The 20621-nt window shown below is 48.2% G+C and overlaps 1 protein-coding gene across 1 annotated transcript in view; it reads right to left on the bottom strand.

Annotated features, from left to right (window-relative positions):
- LOC147709464 (uncharacterized) overlaps positions 1–8427 on the bottom strand; it is an 80102-nt gene extending 71675 nt beyond the window's left edge. The window contains exon 1 of the mRNA XM_086925998.1: positions 8040–8427. Coding sequence (XP_086782124.1) covers positions 8040–8427 — 388 coding nt within the window. The remainder of the gene's footprint in view (positions 1–8039) is intronic.
- Between the last annotated feature and the right edge of the window lie 12194 nt (positions 8428–20621).

The following is a 20621-nucleotide window of genomic DNA, read 5'->3' as shown; positions in this document are numbered from 1 at the left end:
TTGGATAGTTGGACAAGAAAATACCTACTTTCTAAAAGTGGTATTTTCAAACACAGAATGTTAAAATCAACTTCACTAAAATATGTATTTTATTATTCTGAGTTCAGGCATACTAAACTCGAATTTCTACTGTGTTCCCTGAGTCAGTTAGGATTATAAGATGTAATAATCTAATAGCCCATTCTGGCCTATGGAGAACAGGTAGCCTTGCAATAGTGAAAAACGAAAATGGCTGTAATTCACTATTAGGACAAGCCACACACACCAGGGCATGTCCTACCTTATACTTACAATACACCCCGCCCTTGGACCTACCATATGGGTGTCTGATATGAAGAAAAGGGAAAGTTTAGGGACTGGCAAGTGGGTGCACGTGCTCAGTCAATATGGCAGTACCAGACTGCACATAGGCTCTGCAATGGCAGACCTTAGACACACTTTTACAGGCTGCTTCTATGGGTGGCACAACCAGTGCTGCAAGCCCAACAGCAGCAATTGGTTTACAAACCCTGGGCACTCCTGGTGCCCTGTTATAGGGTCTGACAGGTAAAACAAACCAGCCAATCATGGAATCACAAATTCAAACATTAATTTACAATAGGGAGCACTCGCACTGTGGCACTGGACAGCAGTAGTACAGTGCCCAAAGCATCTAACACCAGCAAAACCACATGAGGCAACAGCAAAAATGGAAGGGAGACCCACACCAATGGTGCCAGGTCTAACACCACTAGAGAAGGGGACCTGTCACCAGTCACTGGTGAGAAAACTGAGGCCAAGAATGACCCCACCATAGAGAGAGATTCAGGTTTAGTCTTCAGACTATTGAAAAAATATTTTTTTTCCCCTTTTAGGTTTAAAGTATTTTATTCAGCATGACACACCAAGACAAATACACAGCAGCATAGGACCGGCAGTAGAAAGAGTGCTTGAATCTGGCATGACACAACATTTTAATACAAACACCACCCCCCTCCACAACTCTCAACCACCCCAGCCCAACTCCCCCCCCCCACCCACCCCACCCGCTGTCCAGTGCACTACCGTCATGTAACCCATACTCCAAGGCTATTCTAAAGTTAGGATACCAACCAAAACAGTGGGCGCACAACCCGCATTATCAGGGTACAAAATTCTGAACAGATTACAATAATAAACTGGTGCCTCTAGAGAAATGATGCGTATCCTACATCACTAGCTCCCAAAAGGGAGCGACAATATATACAATATCCTCTGAGCACACACCTACAGTTCCCGTTTGTAATTCAAGCAAATATCTGGCAAGTAACTCTTATCTTCAAGAGTGGAATTTGTATGTATGTGCTCGTGAGCCGCAGGAGGGGGAGGTATCTAGGACAGGTGAGCTCGCTGAACTCCGTGAGCAGCAAAGAATGAAACGGTTGCCACAGTTCATTAAATTGCGCTATGTCCCCAGCCACCAATAGAGACAGTTTTTCCATACCCAGCACATGCCACAGTCTGTGGAGCCAGACCGTGACTGTGGGCGTTGTGTCCGTGCGCCAGTGTATCAAGATATTCTGAACAGCGGAGCCAAGGGCAATGGCGATCCGCCTGCCTCTTCTGGACCTGAGGGGATACATTAAATCATTTGGGAGTCCTAGTAGGGTATATGCTGGATAGCGCAGGAGCTCAATGCTAAAGTGAGAGTCTATTTCGTCTAGCACCTCCTTCCAGTAACCAGCTAAAAGAGGACAGTCCCATAGAATGTGCGTGAGCGTACCCCGATGTCCGCACCCCCGCCAGCACGTGTCTGCCTTACTATGGTCGAACTCATGGATCCGCTCAGGCGTGTTATACCAGTAAGTGGACACCTTGGTGAAGGTATCAGTGAGGCCCATGTGGTATGCTGAGTGGCGCGCCCTATAAGAGATGTGGTCCCATTCCTTGGGGCTTAATGCCCTCCCAAGTTCCCTCTCCCATCTAGCCCTCTCAGGGTTATGAAAGTGGGGGCAGTTGTAAGAACTTATACAGATCCGAGATTAGTTTCGAATCTGACGTATGTGACAGCAACCATCTCTCACACGGCGAGAGCAATCTATTCGCCATGTCTCTCACTTGTGGCTGAAGAGCCCAATGCCGGACCTGCATATAACGGTGCCTTTCAGTTTCGGGGAGGGAGAATGCCTGACGAAACTGTGTGAACGGGATGACCCCCTCGGGCCGTATAGGTGAAATAAAGCTCTGCACCCTGCTTGCCGCCAACGCGTAAAGGCTCCTTTCTCCATTCCGGGAGTGAAGGCCGGGTTGTCCACCAGCGGCGAGAGCGGCAAAGGGAATGATGTGAGGTCATACCGAAGGTAAGTAGCGTCCCAAACCCGCAAAGGCACTCTAGTGATAAAGGAGGCGTAGAGATTCTTAGGCCGATGGGACCGATGCAGAAACGGTATCTCCTGCAGAGGCCGCCCCGCCACCGCTTGGTCCTGATAAAGCCAATGCTTATCCGACTCCCATCTGCACCATTCGACTAAATACCTCAATAGCGTTGCCTGAAAGTATTTACGGAAGTCAGGAATGCCCAGACCTCTAGCGTCAGGAGACAATAGGGAGAGAGTCCGGCGCAACCTAGGCTTTTTCCCTTGCCAAATAAAGCGGGCCACATCTGACTGCAACTGCGGGATACATCCCGTTGGTGGTTGAAGCGGCAGGGTCCTGAACAGGTAGAGCACCTGCGGCAAGATCGTCATCTTAACGGCAGCAATTCTACCTAACCAGGAGAGGATGCCGCGATTCCAGCGGCCCAATTCTTCTCTGATCTTAACTCCCAGGGCCAAGTAATTAGCCGAGACTATAGCCGGCAATATGGGTGCTATCTGAATCCCCAAATACGGTATCGCTTCCGAGGACCAAAGTAACAGGAATCTGTTCTGCAGATACGCCCTGGTGGCTTGTTCAAGGGAGATATCCAAAGCCACTGACTTCCCCATATTCACTTTAAAGCCCGAGACCGACCCGAACGCTGCCAGTTCCTCCATACAGGCCGGCAGTGCTATCCGGGGTGTAGCCAACGTGAAGATGACATTGTCAGCGTAGAGACTGATCGTATGGGTAAATCCACCCATCCGTATCCCTTCCACTGCCGGTTGGGTCCGCACCCTTTGGGCGAACGGCTACATGTATAGAGCAAAGAGCAAGGGTGAGAGTGGGCATCCCTGCCTGGTGCCTCTCTCAATGGTGAAGGCCGTGGAGGTGTGGCCGTTCACTCGGACCACAGCCGATGGTTCCTTATAGCAGTTGAGGACCATGGAGCGAAACTTCTCCCCAATGCCCGCCTTCAACAGCACCTGTTCCAAAAAGGGCCAGTGTACTCGGTCAAACGCCTTCTCTGCGTCAACCGTTAGCATCATCCTTTCACCCGGAATCCGGGAAGCCTTTTCCAGCAGATGGACCACCCGCTTTGTATTATCCGCTGTCTGCCGCTCTGGGACAAAGCCCGCCTGATCCGGGTCAACTAGGCGGGGCAAGTGAGGCGCCAAACGACAGGCCAGGATCCCAGTATAGAGTTTCAAATCTACATTCAAGAGGGATATCGGTCTGTAGGACCCACAATATTTAGGATCCTTCCCTGGTTTGGGGATGACCGTAATAGAAGCCCTCAGGAGATCAGGCGGGATGGCACCAGGTTCCGCGAAAGAGTTGAAAAGGCGAGTGAGGACTGGGGCCAACGACGTGCAGAATGTCTTATAAAAGAGGGCAGAGTAGCCTTCCGGGCCCGGCGCCTTGCTGTGCAATGGCCGACACTACCTCCTCTATGCTAATATCCCTATTCAGGTGGTCGGCCTGTAGGGGCTCCAAGGATGGCAGGGCAACTGAGTCCAAATAGGAGGTCATAGCCGGTACGTCCGGTGGGTCACCGGCGTAGAGGTTTTCATAGAACCCTCGGAACACGGCTGAGATACGGGCATCGTCCATCACTGTACTTCCCGTAGGGTCGGAGATTTCTTTCACCAACTGCCTCTGCCTAGTGACCCGGAGTCTATTGGCCAAGAGTTTGCCACAACGATCCCCCCCGGTATAAAAGGCGTGGCGCAGCCGAAGGGCCGCATATTCTGCCCGATCCATATCCAAGGCGGCCAGAAGTTTTCTTGCCTCTTTAAGCTGCCGCCAAATCCTTGGCGCCCCTGTCCTACGGTGGATCAACTCCAGCTCCCGAACTCTGTCAGTAAGCTCATTCCTCTTGACCTTTCGCTCCTTCTTTTCGGCTGCGGAAATCGATAAAAACTCCCCCCTGAGGACAGCCTTCAAAGCTGCCCATTGCGTGGCCCGGGTGGTATCTGTGTTGTCATTGTGAGCCAAATATTCACGGAGCACCTGTTCAATACGGTCCGTCACCACTTTCCTATGTAACAGAGTATCCCGGAGGCGCCAAGTCCTCGTCGGAGAGGCAGAGAGGGGCAGGCAAACAAGGCCTCAACCAGGGCGTGGTCCGACAAGGATATTACTCCCATGTCCACGGCAGAGACCAGAGCCTGCACTGGCGAAGTGACCAGAAGATGATCAAGCCTCGCGTAGGTCTTGTGCGCGTGTGAATAGTACGAGTAGTCCCTATCTGTGGGGTGCATATGACGCCAGAGGTCCAGGAGGTCAACTTCCGCAAGCCTAGCCTTACAACCAGCTCCCCGACTTGCGGGGAGCGCTGCGCCGATCTGTCTACAACCGAGTCGAAGACCATATTAAGATCTCCCCCGAGGATAATATGTCTGTCTGGCGAGGCAGTGATCTCCTCCACCGCAGATTGTAAGAAACGCTCCTGCTTGTCGTTGGGACTATAAAGGGAGCCAATCGTGAACGTAATTCCCCCCACTTTGAACCTGTGTGCCAACAACCTCCCTTTTACTTCAGTGAATTTGTGAATGTGTTCCCCTCTAAAGTGTCGGGCCACCAAAATCGCCACCCCAGCTGTCTTGGTGGCGCCAGAGGAAAAGAACTGCGTCGGAAATTTATGAGAGCGTAGCCTGTGTGTGTCCTGCGGTAGTAAGTGTGTTTCTTGAAGGAGGCGTATGTCCGCTCGGGCATTTTCCAACAGGGAGAGCACTGCCTGTCGCTTGACGGGGTTGTTCAGACCCCGAACATTCAAGGTCACGACTTTAAAAGTGTAAGGAGGCATAATGGAAGGTGTATGTGAAAGCGTTGGCATCCTGCGTGGAGGTCATGGCGGGCGAGTGTACCCCCCCCCCCATCTCAAGCAACAGAACAATTGGCCAAAAACAATAAGTAGAGCCACTTCCCCCCACGTTAGGCAACCCGCTACCAGCTACGAACCCCAACTTGTCCGTGTTTCCCCCCACACACCGGCCAGCCCCCCTCTCCATCCCCGCACCCGCCTCCCCTCCCGCACTGATCAAAACAAGGTGGAGAAAGACAGGTAAAGCAATAGATTCTAGCGTAGTGCACTGGACAACCCCTTCCCCCACACCCAACTCCCACAGCCCCTACCAGTTCCCCCACACCCCAACACAACCCCCCCTACCCCCCAAACCCCGTCCTCGTCCCCCCAAAAATGGAGTCGAAGGAACCATTGTCCAAGCCCGGCTCAAACAGGCAAGTCTATGGAAAGTCACAAAAGTGGACGTCCAGCCACCGTGCAACCCCTGCTCCCCCCCAGGCCCCCAAACCTGCAGTTCGAAGAAAGCGATGTCGATCTCCCCCTGGAGAACTTCTTAGGCGGTCAATGCAACCTCGCCAGTCGCCGTTTCTCTAGCGACTCCTCTCACAGCACTATCCATTTCAGCCCGGATTGTAGGCGAGTCAGGTCTCGCCGAAGAAGTCGAATGCCTGATGTTTGATGTTTGATGTTTGTGTGTTTTTATATAGCACACGCACACTCCATGGAGCTTCTTGTCGCTGTGACTTCATTACTAATAGATTGTTGGAAAGTTATTAACTGAGCTTTAGGATGTTATTTAGACAAGGGTTTTGCACCTTGATTCGGACAGTCCATAGATCCAAGTTTTTAGTGATTTTTTAAAGGTTATTTCTGATGAAGATGCTCTGAGGTGAGCCGGAAGTATATTCCAGGATTTAGCGCCTAAGACTGCCAGTGACTTTCCTCCTTTGGTGGCCAATCTGAACTTAGGAATGGACATTAGGTTGGCCGTAGCTGACCTGAGTTGTCTGTTCGGATGGTATCTGTAAAATTTATTAGACAGATATTTTGGGCCGCGCTTATGAAAGCCTCTGAAAGTAATCAGGAGGATCTTGAATAAGATACGTTTCTGGATGGGGAGCCAGTGCAACATGTCCAAGGCGGCTGATGCTGATGACCTTCTAGGCCATCTCAAAACCAGCCGGGCCGCCGCATTTTGAACCATCTGTAATTTATGCAGGGTAGATTTTGCCACCTCTGCATACAGACTATTGCAGTAGTCAATTCTCGATGTAATGAGAGCAATTGCTACTGTGCGACGGGCAGGCAAGGGCAGGTAGTCAAAGAATTTGCGAAGGCCTTTGATGATGTTAAAGCAGACGGCAGCAACTTCCTTAGTTTGTTATTTGAAGGATAGCATGTCGTCAAATTTTATTCCTAGGTTTCGTGTTGCACTGATGGTGTTTGGGGGGGCTTCCGCATCTGAAGGCCAACAGGTGTGTGGGGAGAAGATATTGTTTTTTTCCGAAAGGAAGGATCTCTGTTTTAGCAGAGTTGCATTTAAGATGGTTGTTATGCATCCATTTGAAGGTCGCATTCAGACACTGTTTCGCGACCTGTTCTGCCCTATCTGTATCCTCGTCCAGAACTAGGACCAGTTGAGTGTCGTCTGCGTATGCGACTGTGCTTACATTATGGGAGGCAATTAGATTGATCAGGGGTGCCATATACAGGTTGAAAAGGGTAGGGCTCAGACTGGAGCCCTGAGGCACCCCTGAACTGATCTCCTTCTCTTCTGAGTAGAATTGGCCCAATCTGATTATCTGTTTTCTGTGTAGTAGAAAGTTTTTGAACCAATTCAACACGGTGCCCCCTATGCCAGCTTCAACCAAGCGATGTAATAAAATGGCATGGGACACCGTGTCGAAAGCTGCAGATAAATCAAGGAGAATTAGGACTGCCTTTTTCCCCTGATCTAGTGCTGCTCTTATGGTTTCAGTTGTTGACAAAAGTGCTGATTCAGTAGAGTGGTTAGCTCTTAAACCTGCCTGGTTTGGATGTAAGATGTTATGAATATTGAGAGTTGCTTGTTTACCATGGTTTCAGCACATTTGCATAGAGCAGGGAGTTGTGAAATGGGTCTTAGATTGGTTAGGACAGATGGATCAAGTAAGGGCTTTTTTGCAATGGTTTTACAATTGCCGTCTTCCAATTATTGGGGATTTCACCAGATTGGAGAGATGCGTTAACAATGGCGTTGATCATGGGATTCACCTCATCTTTAATTGCATGGACCAGTGTGGGGGGACATGGGTCAAGTGGCGAGCCAGATTTAATTTTTGACATTGTCTGTGTGGTGTCGGTCAGATCAATAGTGGTAAAAGTGTGCCATCTGGTTGGCCAGGGACCGATTGCCAGCCATCTCTGGTGACTCGACGGCCCCGTGGAGTGGGTGCGTCTTCGTCGGTCGCTGTGATGCCCAGTACTGCACAGGTGTCTTGGAGAGAGCTCAGCTGATGCAATGTTCCGTTCCAGCGGAAGATGAGGCGGAAGGGGTGACCCCAAGAGTACTGAGTGTCATGTTCCCGCAAGAAGTCAGTCGCAATTTTAAAGGACTTGCGTTTCTGTAGGGTGACCACTGAGAGATCTTGAAAGAGGGCCACCCTACGGCCCCTGAACTCCAACGATGGTTTGGTGCGAGACACCCGGAGGATTCTTTCTTTCAGGGTGTAATCCGGCAGGTAGGCCAGGAGGTCGGGAGGGGGCGCCGGGGATCTGCGCCGCGGGCCCACTCTATGCGCCCTGTCAATCATGATAAGAAAGTCAGTTGGTTCATCCAGGATATCACTGAACAGATCCTGCAGGTATCCCACCGCATCCTCCCCTTCTTCTCTGAGAGGAACACCCCGGACCCGGATGTTGTTCCTCCGGGAACGGTTCTCAAGATCCTCCACGTGCGATTGGAGATCGATTTGCTGGTCTCGAAGCCTGATCACCTCCTGCTGAAGCTGCGTGAGTTCCTCGTCTCGGGCATGACCAGCCTCTTCCACGGAGGTCACCCTCTCTCCCAAGCCATCAACCTCTCTCCGCACCTCTCGCACCTCCCCCGCCACCTCCTGCTTGAGCGCCTGGAAGTCCTCTCGGAGAGAGCTGAAGAGCGATTCGAGGAAAGACCTGGTGACCGGTGGCTCCCCCCCGCTCGCTCCCTGGGAGCTGCCTGACTGTCCCGGGGAGTGCTGTCCACGGTCTTGCCGTGCGGTGCCCCTGTTCAGCATTTCCGGCAGGGTGCGGTCACCTTTCTTAGTCCCCTGGTTACCGGCCATTTTAGGCAATGGACGGTGTTCCCCAGTCACCACCAGTGATATCCGCGTCCAATGCGCAACTTAGCCACCAGCCGGCCGATCCGTCCCGGTATTCGAAGTCTTCTGCGCGCCTACACTGCCAGGCGCTGTCTGCACCCTCCTGGTCCAGATGGACCCCGGGAGCCCAGCCGAGCGCACCAATCCTGGCCCGACCTCAAGCAACGAAAGTTAGCCGGGCCTCCCGGAGTAAGGCACCACTCCCTCAGTGCGCAGAGCCGCCCTCGCGTATTCCGATCACAACCAGGGCCACTCCAAAGTCACACACCCCTGTTCGGGCCGGCTGGGATTAAGACCTCGCGGTCAGCAACCAGATGTGACCCCGGGTCAGGTTGGGCCCACTACTGACCGCTCAGTAGGCCCGGCGCAGGTCTCCGGTAATTCGGGCCCACCTGCTCCTCGTCCCTCCCAGGAACCCTAAGGGGGATCACTCAGAGCTGACCCCACCTCTGCCGCCAGACCCTGCTGTACACCAGGAGCACTGGGCTCACCCACTTCAGCCGCCGCGATGCGAAAAAAGTCCTCCGTTGGCAGGCCGCCCGGGCCGGGGGGATGGGATCACACTTCTCCGCTCCGACCGCTCACCACCGCTGATAGGCCCACGACCCTCCGGTTTCTTCCGCCATTCAGGCGCGCACCAGGCAACCGTCTCCCACGATGTCGTCCTCCGCGGGGCAAAGACTCCTGCTAGGATGGCCCCTGCCCCGGGCCTCCTGAGTCACCTCTCCGGACACAGTCGCCGGCAGCCTCTGGTCAACTCCCTCCCGGCCCTCCGTGGGGAAAGCTAGGGTCCCGCAAGGATCGGCCGCGCCGACAGCGGCCAGGGACGCAGCCAGTCCCGAGCGGACTCACCCCGCTGGGCGCACACCCTCGCCTCACTAGTCTCTGCGGGGGGGTCGTCTCCGCTCTCGGCTCAGGTCCGGTCAGGCCTACGGCCTCGCTCAGCGCCTCTCGCGTCCTTCCTGCAGCCGCGACTCGGCCTCGCCCCGTCTCAGGACCCAGTCAGGCACGCCGCATCGCACACCCCAGGCTTCATGCAACAGCCCGCTGGGTCATGCTGTAACAGCGGCCAGGCCAGCCAAGGCCTCACGCCGCTCCAGGCAGTTCCGGCGGCCTCCGTTCGGCACCCCAGGCTCAGCTAGTCCCACAAGGCGGGCCCAGCAGCACTTCCGGTCGGGGCCGCGGCCCCTGCAGATTCCGGCCCGTCGATCAAAGCTCGCCGTTAACGCCGTCCAGCGCTCTAATTTCCTTCGGATGTAGGCTTCCAAGTCCCCACCCCTTCCGCCGCCGCCAGATAGCAACAGGGGGGGGGAGATCGGCGTTGAATAAGCTGTTTAGGGGCCTGGGCCAGAGGAGATTGTCGAAATCGCGTCCTCCTACTCCGCCATCTTGGCCACGCCCCCTTTTTTCCCTTTTAAATCCCAACCAACTAGGGTAAATGGGATTGTCACTCTCGCATTCTTCCTAGATATTTTCTAATCAACATAACAACACGATTTCAGCCCCCCCCCCTTTGTAATGAAGGTGAGCTTTAGTTGGGGTAAGAAAGAAAAGAATAATGTGCCACAATCACACAAAAAGAATACAGTAATAGGGTATAACGATAAGTGCAAAAAACTAGGATTTTGGTTATAAACCCCACTTCCTAATGCAGAAGTCACTCACCCACTGAGCCACAACTCTTGGCTGCTAACAGGCTGGTGGCGTCCACCAGTCTTCACTCCCCTCTTCCAGGTCCTTTTAATCAATCAATCAATCAACCAGGATTGGTAAAGCGCAACTACTCACCCGTGAAGGTCTCAAGGTGCTGAGGAGAAGGTGGGTGGGTCAGTTGAGTGCTGGGTGGTACAAAAGGGGGTGGTGATGGACGGAGCATCTGAATCAATCAAACACTCACACCCAGTCAAAAGATCTGGGTTTAATCCATCACCGTTCTTTAGCCCACTCTGCCACCCCAGTTCAGACATGGCTATATGCAAATCAGTCTGACCCTGTGCCTCATGGGAACAGTCCAGCCCGAACTGCCAAGCCATGTCTTCCCTGGACTGGAAACAAGCTTCCGAGGACCGGTTTCTGGCATTCCAGCCGTCTTCAGCCTGGCTTGCTTGAATCTAGTGGCAAAGTGAGCAAGGGACTCACGTCTGAGCATACCCTGCCACACTTATGGTGGCCAAAAGCGGTACAAAAGGGGGTGGTGATGGACGGAGCATCTGAATCAATCAAACACTCACACCCAGTAAAAAGATCTGGGTTTAATCCATCACAGTTCTTTAGCCCACTCTGCCACCCCAGTTCAGACATGGCTATATGCAAATCAGTCTGACCCTGTGCCTCATGGGAACAGTCCAGCCGAACTGCCAAGCTTCCGAGGACCGGTTTCTGGCATTCCAGCCGTCTTCAGCTGGGCTTGCTTGAATCCAGTGGCAAAGTGAGCAGGGGACTCACGTCTGAGCATACCCTGCCACACATATGGCGGCCAAAAGCGGTACAAAAGGGGGTGGGGATGGACGGGTCATCTGGATAGCCAGGCCTTGAGATCCTTCCTGAACTGGGGCAATGTGGGAGATTGCCAGAGAAGGAGGGGGAGGGTGTTCCAGGCTTTGGCTGTGAGGTAGAAGCACTTTCCTCCCATTCTTGTCTTGCTGATATATGGGACGGTGGCCAGTGAGAGCTGGGCTGATTGGAGGTGTCTTTTTGGATGCGTGGAAGGAGAGGCGGCTGTTCAGAGAGTGTTGAGGCAGGCCGAGGAGGTGGCGTTGATCCAGCGGTTCAAAGTCAGCGATGAGTCCAGTATGATGCTAAGGTTTTGTGCGTGGTCCGTCGGTTGGGGGGATTTCCGAGGGCAGAGGGCCACCAGGAGTCGTTCAATGTGGAGGGGATGGAGCCAAGAATGAGGATTTCTGTCTTTTCTGAGCTGAGTTTCAGGCATCTGATCTTCATCCAGGTGGCAATGGTTTCCATCCCTTCTTGGAAGTTGTGTCTGGTGATGTTGGGTTCGTTGGTGAGGGAGAGGATCAGCTGGGTGTTGTTGGTATATGAGACCTTTCTGGTCTCCTACTCCGCATCTCCTAGTTCGCTTGACACATGCCACTCCTCCAGGTTCTCCCTAGTCCACCCTAGTCCTTTGTAAAATTGCATCCTTGGTTTCCTCTCCTCAGCCCTTCACGTAGCTGTCGACGTCTTCCGGGTCGAAAGGGGATGCCTCTTTATAGTTCGTCCTTGCTTTTATAGGCTCCGTCTCCTCCCCCTGTCCCTGCAAAACACAGCCTGTTTCCTTAGGGCTCTAGCCCCTCCCCCCTGCTGATTTCATGTTCCCTTCTTTTGTTTAGGTGGCGTCGATGAGGAGCAGTGGCATCAGAGGGGTCTCAGCTATCAAAACCAGGTGAGTACCACAAGCCGCCAGGCCCCTTTTCACACGTAATTAGCACTTTCTGCTGTTTGGTGCTATTTTCACTTAAAACTTTAAACATCAATATATCCCGTTCAACTAATTGGATTGTTATCATTCTGGTATCATTTTATTTATCATAGATTATGCTATTGTTCTTAATTGGTTCGGGATTTTTCATATGTTGTGCTTTCACTTTATTGCTGGTTGTGTGCTGCATAAATACTTTATAGATTGCCCCTTAATTAACCCCTACCATGCCGAGGACATAATGGTTACATCCTCATACCCATTACATCCTCGGCACAGCTTTCAGATATCCCTCTGCTGTAAACAGCAGAGGGATTTCTTTTTTATTTCAGCTTCAGGAGCTTCCCCAGCTGCCTTAGGCATTTTTTTTTACCAGTGTAGTGTCAATCGGCGCGCATGGTGCGCCTATGTCATTACGCTGTAAGTGAAAGAGAAATAAGCTGATCATCTCATTTCCCTTTCACAGGGCACCACAGATATGCTTATGGGCATGTCAAGGACCGAACCCTTAAGCAAGGGTTGCTCCCCTTTTATTTGTGAACACATTTTGGCTGCTTCTACCCCCCTCGGGGACAGATCAGTGATATGTTTAGGCACATCTTCTCCCAAGGGGGGCGGAAAACCACTAGACACTGGTGAAAGTTTCTGCGTGTGTGTGAACTGGAGCTCAGCTGAAGGGGTGTGTTTACTGGCGTTTGCCTGATTGTGTGTGAACCTGCATTTTGCTGGCGGTGTGTGTGGCTTGTACTTAGCTGGCAGTACGTGGGGACTATGGCTTGGCTGGCTGTGTACATGGCCTCTTACTTGGCTAGTGGTCTGCATGGATGGCACATATCTGGCGGTGTGTGTGGACTGTTACTTAGCTGGTGATGTGCGTGGACTGTCACTTGGATGTTGATGTGCTTGGCTGGTGGTGTGCGTGGTTTGCGCTTGGCTGGTGGTGTGCATGAATTGCACTTGGCTGGTAGTCTGGCTTCTGGATGGTAGGAAATTCGTGTCAGCCCAGTGATCCCACAACTTTCCCACACAGAAATGTGTGGAAAATGTGATTTTTTTAAAGCTAAATTTGAGGTTTGCAGGAGATTCTGGGTAAGAAAATATTGGGGATCCATGTAAGCTAAGCCTCCTTGGACTAGTGTCTAGTTTTCAGAAATGTCTGGTTTGGGTAGGTTTCCTTGATGGCAGTTGAGCGCGGGACAACAAATGCAGGTGACTCCCTTTCAAAACCAGGTTGTTTTGTGAAAAAATAGTGATGTCTCCGCAATATGTTTCGGGTCATTTCCTGTTGCAGACACTAGGCCTACCCACACAAGTGAGGTACCAATTTTAATGGGATACTTGGGGAAATGCTGTGTGGGTAGAAGTGTTTGGCTCCCCACAGATTCCAGATATTTCTATCACAGAAATGTGAGGAAAATGTGTTTTTTTAAATAAAGTTTGCAAGGGACTCTTGGTAACAGAAATAGGTGGGAGCCACACAAGTCACCACATCCTGGACTCCCCTGCGTGTCTAGTTTACAGCAATGTGCAGGTTTGTTCAGTTTCCCTGGGTGCTGGCTGAGCAAGGACCCAAAATCCACAGCTAGGCACATTGCAAAAAAAAGGGTCAGTTTTCACTGGAAAAATGTGATGTGTCCATGTTTCATTTTGGGCTGTTTTCTATTGCGGGAACTAGGCCTAACCACACAAGTGAGGTACTCTTTCTATCGACAGACTTGGGATAATGCTGGGTGGGTGGATGTTTTTTTGGCTTCTCAGAGATTCCAGAACTTTCCATCATAGAAATGTGAGGAATTTTTTTATTTTTTTGCAAAGTTTGAGCTTTGCAAGGGATTCTATGTAACAGAAACTAGGTAGAGTCACCCCATCCTGGATTCCCCTGGTTGACTTGTTCTAAAAAATGTACAGGTTTGCTAGGTTTCCCTAGGTTTCCCTAGATGTCTGCTTTGCTAGAGCCCAAAATCCATAGCTAGGCACATTGAAAAAAAGGGTCAGTTTTCAGTGGAAACATGTGATGTTCCCACTTTGTGTTTTGGGCCATTTCATGTCACTGACACTAGGCCTACCCACACAAGTGAGGCATCATTTTTATTGGGAAACTTAGGGGAACACAGAATAGTAGAACACGTGTTATTACCATGTTGTTTCTATGCATTTCTGCCTTCCAAATGTAAGACAGTTTGTAAAAAAGAATTCATTTTGAACAATACCCTCTAATTTACATGCTAATATGGGTACCCACAAATTCAGAGATGCACAAATAACCACTGTTCCTAAACTCCACATCGTATTCCCATTTGAAATATACATAGGTTTCCTTAGGATACCTATTTTTCATTCCTATATTTTACCAAATGAATTACTGTATAAACGGTACAAAATGAAAAACCATTGCACAGTGCAACTCAGTTAATGGCTCTGGGCACCTCTGGTTCTTGACGAACCTACAAGTCTCATATATCTCCGCAACCAGAAGGGTCCCGCGGGCATAACAGATTACAGCTTTCAAAAATTTACAGGTGATAATGTAGGCACAAATGGAAGTTTATTCCAATTTAATATTCTTTTATTTCAACTGATACTTTCTATAGGAAAACCTTGAAGGATCTACACTAATGACCCCGTGCTGAATTCAGAATATTGTCTACTTTACAGAAATATATAGCACACCGGGATCCAATAATTAGTTTCATACCAATTTCTACCACTAACTGGAAGGATGTTGAAAGCAAAAAAAAAATGTAAACATTGGCTATGTCCCAGTAAAATGCCATATCTGTGTAGGACATTTTGGTTTTCTGACAAAATTCTGCCTGTTCCTGAAAGCTGGGAAGATGGTGATTTTATTACTACAAACCCTTTGTTGATAAAATTTGCAGGGGGAAAACAGCCGCTTTCTTCTGCAGCACTTTTTTCACATTTTTCCCCAAAAACCCAACATTTTGCTGTATTTTCCCTACTTTCCTGATCCCCTCCAGGGAATCTCCAAACTCTGGGTACCTGCGGAATCCTTGGTGTGTTGGAAGAACAGGATGCCAATTTGGTGTGGATACCTCATGTTGACAAACCGTTATGGGGGCCTACGCACAAACTACCCCAAATAGCCAAAAAAGGACGTGGCTCGGGGGGAGGCCTGGCAGCGAAAGGTTTAAGGCTGACTGCTTTGTGCCAAGCTATTAGGATTAATGCTATGGATCAATTTAGTGACTTTATGTGGTTGATGCCTGAGTGGGGCTTCCAATCTCCTCAACCAATGACCCAATATCTTACAAATTAGTTCCTATGAACAGGATTATATTATCTAAGTACTTTTAGGTGCAGCAGACCCAGGGAAATATTTGGACATTACGTTTGTACAGTCTTTACAGATGCCAGTGATCAAGAAGAATGTTCCTGAAGAGGTAAGTAAGTAGATGTTGCAGCATTATCCTCATGCTTCTATGTGTGCACTCTCACATGCTTTCTTGGTAATGTTTTGTAAGTCATTGAGAAGATTTGTTTTGATTTAAGGATACATTTCAGTCTTATGTAAATTTGTGTATGTCATGGTTAACCTTACACCTTAATATTGATTGGGCAACACAAAGAAATAAATCCTGATTATTGTATCAATTGATTTAAAACCAGAATAACAAGGTCACAATTGTCCTTTAAAGACATGTTATAGTAATGACAACTCTGTTACTGGTTATGCAGTTAACGTGCCTTTTTTAATGAGAATTTTCAAGTTGTGTCAGATAAGGATAACACCAAGTCTGTTCCTTCCACACCAAGGCTATTTTGGCAACATAGATTTCAAATATGAGGTCTCTATAGCTCAGACCATCACAATATTCAGTGATCTTTTTCTCCAGATTTGTTGCACCCAAGGAAGGAGGGCGTTAAGAATATACATTCATGACAAATCTGGTTCCAGTAATGTTAAGGTAGATGCCTTATTTACACAGAATAAAAATAACACTATGTATACCCGCCATTGACTTTGCCAGCTGACATTCAAAATACGAATTGTATAGCTTTAATGAATGTTGAAATCTTTTGGATCAAAGGGCATGATTCACAAGGGTAAAGTTGCACTTTTAATACATTTACTACTTTTTTAATTACCATTGAGTTGGGTGAAAATAAACATCTATTATTCAGCTCCAAGATACTTTTCGTGGTAAACAAGCACTATACAAATACACGTGTTATGTTAGCTTATTTTATATTCACAAACTACGAGTAGAACTTTACCACTGGTTATTTTACGACTGCAGAGACTCCGCAATTGTGGGAAAGACTCCCCAGACTTCCCCTGCTCTTTCTTTTTGATATGTGCCGAGTTCTCTGCTCCGCCTGCTGACTCCAAGCACATGCCAGTAAAGAGTCTGGTAGTAAATGAGTGAGGAAAACAGAAAAGTGGTGGGAAAAAGGGACAAACCGACTACTAAATCTGAAGGAAATGGGGAGGAGAAAGGAGGTGTTTAGGGAAGAGCTTGGAGGGTTTTAGAGATGCTTGTTACAAACCCATAAAAGAGTAATTCCATTGCCATGTACACACTGCACTCATTTAGTTACTACTAGGCTAAATAAAAATGTTAGTAAGTCAAGGGCCCTAACATGGTGGCACCCTGGTACTGCAACAACATAACGTATATGTGTTGTACAGCTTAACATCCATTAATAGTCTTAAAAGTAATTACAATAACTACATTAATTAGGTATATTGTTTAAAATATTTGAGTCAATAGGTGTTGATAGTTATAATGCAATAAATTACATGGAAATGTAATTTAATATTTTCAATTTTTTAAAAATTCTTATCATTTTTTCTTTTCTCTAACAAAGGTGCAACTTACTGTCCAAAATAAATATTGAGTAACCTTTTCTGTATTTTGGTGTTTTTCAATCTTTTATAATGTGTGTGTTCTTGCTGTGTAACGAGCTAAATTCGGAACTCATATATCAAACTTCGTTTGAAACACTTATCACACAACTAGGAATTAATTGACAGATGTTCTCCAAGCCCCCACCCATCTTCAATTGAATCTCATTACACAGTAACCCAATCAAAGTCAGGCTGAATACATAAGAAAGGAACAGACACAAACTCTTTCCCTGCTTTCACTCTATCACTGAATGTGTTAGTGGTGTAGCCCAATCTTTTGCTTAGGAATTATGAGAGGAAAAGAAGACAAAGGGAGAGAGTTTAAAGGCAAAGGACTAATATCTTTGGGATTGCCAGTCAAGATGTGATTTCCAGAATCCACTTCCCACCTGATTAATCATAAACATGGTTTCTGAGTGGGAGCAGATGCTGGATTCAATCACATGCTACTTCCAGACTATCCCAGCCTATGTGAAGGTGCTCTCCATTTTGCTGCCTCTGGATCTTTCCAGAGGGTGTCCTGTGATATTGTAAGCATGCCACAGGCAGGCCAGTCTAGATGCTTGCATCAGTTCCTGAGATGTAGCAACCGAAGAGTGATACATCCGCCTGTCACAGTCACTCGCTGGAAAGCAAAGGTTGCTAGGGATTTTTATGCCCGTTCCCACTTCCCTGGTGTGCTATGTCCTATTTATTTTACCCATGTGGCATTTTTGCCACCTTACCAAACTGCACAGCTTTTCTGAATAGGACACCACTGGCATTCCATAATCATGCAGGCAGTCTGTGATGCCAGGGGTTGCATTGCCGATGTGTATGCTGTGTTTGCTGGCAGCACACACAAATCTTCATTTTCCAGCAGTCCCCTCTTGGCTTCTTGGTATATACTAATTCCCCATACAGGGATAGTCTTAATAGTGTGAGTGGCATTTCCACGGTAATACAAAATGACTGCAATTCAAGCACCATACATGGCCTTTGCCCACACTTCATGTAGATAGGGATACATAATGTGCAGTAACTACAACAAAGACCAGTTTAAATGTAATTTAGTTTTTTCCCTTCAGGTGATGCTGCTCATGCTTTCTCTCCCTATCTCCTCAAGCTTTTGCGTAAAGTAAGACTTTGACTTAGCTCTACAAGGTTTGTTTTCACACTTATGGGAGACACGAATGAATTTAGTTCAATGCACCAACATGCAAATGTGCATGGAAGTTATTGTAGCCCTGCAGAACCCCACCCAATACAAGGTTGAAGTGGTGTTGTCGTGCAGTTCCCACTAATCCATAGGATCAGCAGGTTTTTGGGCAACATCAACTTTGGGTGAGGTCCTTAGACCTTAGTCCTTGATTCCATGTACCCCGCAGTATATGTTGGCTTAGAGACCAGCTAGCTCACAGTTCCACCATAGGTTCCCCTAACCTAAACAGGGAGTGAATGGTTTCTGGCAACCTCTGAACATGTGAACATGACAACCCTGACCCCTCATGGATTGTGGTAACAGATCTAGAACCTTTTGGCCCAGACACCCGTGTACTCTTGTTAACAGAGAAATAAACAGAGAATACACAATTGGATGTTTGCAATATATTTATTGAACCATCGTTATTCTCGTGCAGAATACATGTGTTGTGATAATAAGTAGAGAAAAGCATATGAAACTGATTATGAGCACCAAAAAAGTAAATAGCAGGTATATTTCCACCACTGTGCTAAAACATTGTTTATTTGTAGATATATAAACCAAGGTGGTAATCAGGCGTACTTCTACTATGCAATCCCTACTCTATGTGCGTCCAGAGTATTTGTAGGTGTGTGCATCTAGAGCCAAGAATCCCCCCACAGGATGATCCAATCCCATTACCTGGCAGGACAGACTCTAGGACCCCCGTCTTGGTCATGAACTGGTCACCACTCACGGAGATGTTAGGCAGCTGTTTGGTGAAGCCTCAGCATGCAGGGCTCCCTTGACGTCAGCTGAAGTGTCTCCTCTCACTAATCCCCAGAAATGCTTCTTTACTTATAATAAAAAGCATCCTTGTGTTGTATATGCAGATTAGTATTATTACGAACCTGGGAGGACCATGAGTTGAGGGACACACCTGCCCCGCTCCCACCACACCCCTCTTCTCAGGCCTAATCCCTTCCACGTGAGTCTGTCCCTGTGGCTTCACTCAAGGATTTGATGACGTCACTAGTAAATACTCAGGGAGCATTCTCTCAGGACATCCAGGACTTAACGGGAGAGGTCCAAATGCTCCAAGAGCCAGTCTGTCGGCACCTGCAATCTTTAAATGCCACCATCACCGGCTTGACTGCAGATATATTGTCTACTTTGGTTCCCAATCTGAAACACATCCCACCCACCTACTTTTGTGCTGTCTCCAAGTTTATCTGTCCTCACTGTTTTGCCTGCTACTCCTCGTGTTGTATCTTCCCATGGGGTGTCTTGTCCTGCACCGACGAGTCAAATATAGTCCGCATGGGTGTAGGATTTAAATATCATAGCAAAAACTAGAGCAAGGATGGCAAGTAACTTTGTCGCACAAGCTAGGACTCTGGTTTCAAGACTTCATATGGCTTGGGGTCTGATATTATTATTTTATTAGACAGTGGACTAGGTTTTGACTTCAGACTTATTTGATTGCCTCTTTGTAAAAAGACTGGTTCCCCTGACACTTCCTGACTTTTTGATTTCTTTTGCCCAACCACCTTCAAGTTACCTTTCACAATCTGCCTGAATACTTTATTTGTGTTCATTTGACCCACTTCCTATGAGAAAGTTTTGCATTTTCTAAATATATATATATATATATATATATATATATATATATATATATATATATATATATATATATATATATATATATATATATATATATATATATATCGTGAATACTGAAAGACTAGCGCATACGCCTCAATCGCGCATTAACCAGAAAACAGGACACGGACCCAAATTCCTTCTTTACGGTGTTTATTCGCCCAAAGTCAGAGAGACGTTTCGCAGCTTCCGCCGCTTGTTCACACACACACATATATATATATATATATATATATATATATATATATATATATATATATATATACACCACCACTCCCGCCTCTTAACAAGAAACGGGACCGACACATGCGTTTTGGAGGGGTCAGGAGATTTATTTCGCCACCATCTTGACAGGTAGGGTTAAAACACCTGGCAGACGCGTTTCGGCGTGTGCCTTATTCATTGCCAGCTCCGTGTTCTAAAACCATGTTGTTGTAGTTTGGGACTTTAACTAGTGTTTCTGATGTTCCCATTGGTGCCGATGCACCCAATCACAGGCCAAAGATTTTCCTTGGCGAGCAGTGTTCGCTAAGCATGCTGGTGCATGAAGTCCCAGTAAGTCATTAAGAGTCCCACAAAGCCTGGTCACAGCTTCACCTCGCGAACTTCGATACAGTGATCCGTTCGTGCATATAGTAATGCCCCAGCTGTTGCTGGCTCGTGAGTCTGCTCATCCACCGCCTCAGGGACCATGGTTGCAAAATCGTCTCCCGACTCCATCCAACTCGGCAGCAAGCTGCCGCTCTCTCCTCGAACCAGGAACAGCGTCTTGGGCGAGGGGGCGCCGCTTATTGCGCTTCCAACACATACACCACCAGGATGCCGACTTGAAGCGGAGCACCAGATCGAGAGGCGTGCCGGTTCTGCAGCGTCGACTGCTGCACACATATCCACCACCACTATATATATATATATATTTATATCTATATATATATATATATATATATATATATATATTAATCAGGAAGTCAGCCTTACGACGTGCAGAAGGACGACAGCGGACCCAGGAATTTCAGGTGCAAATTTTATTTAGTGCAAATGCGCCC

This window comes from Lissotriton vulgaris, chromosome 6, assembly GCF_964263255.1.
Source record: "Lissotriton vulgaris chromosome 6, aLisVul1.2, whole genome shotgun sequence".
Taxonomy (NCBI): domain Eukaryota; kingdom Metazoa; phylum Chordata; class Amphibia; order Caudata; family Salamandridae; genus Lissotriton; species Lissotriton vulgaris.
This window is presented reverse-complemented; position numbering and strand designations above follow the sequence as displayed.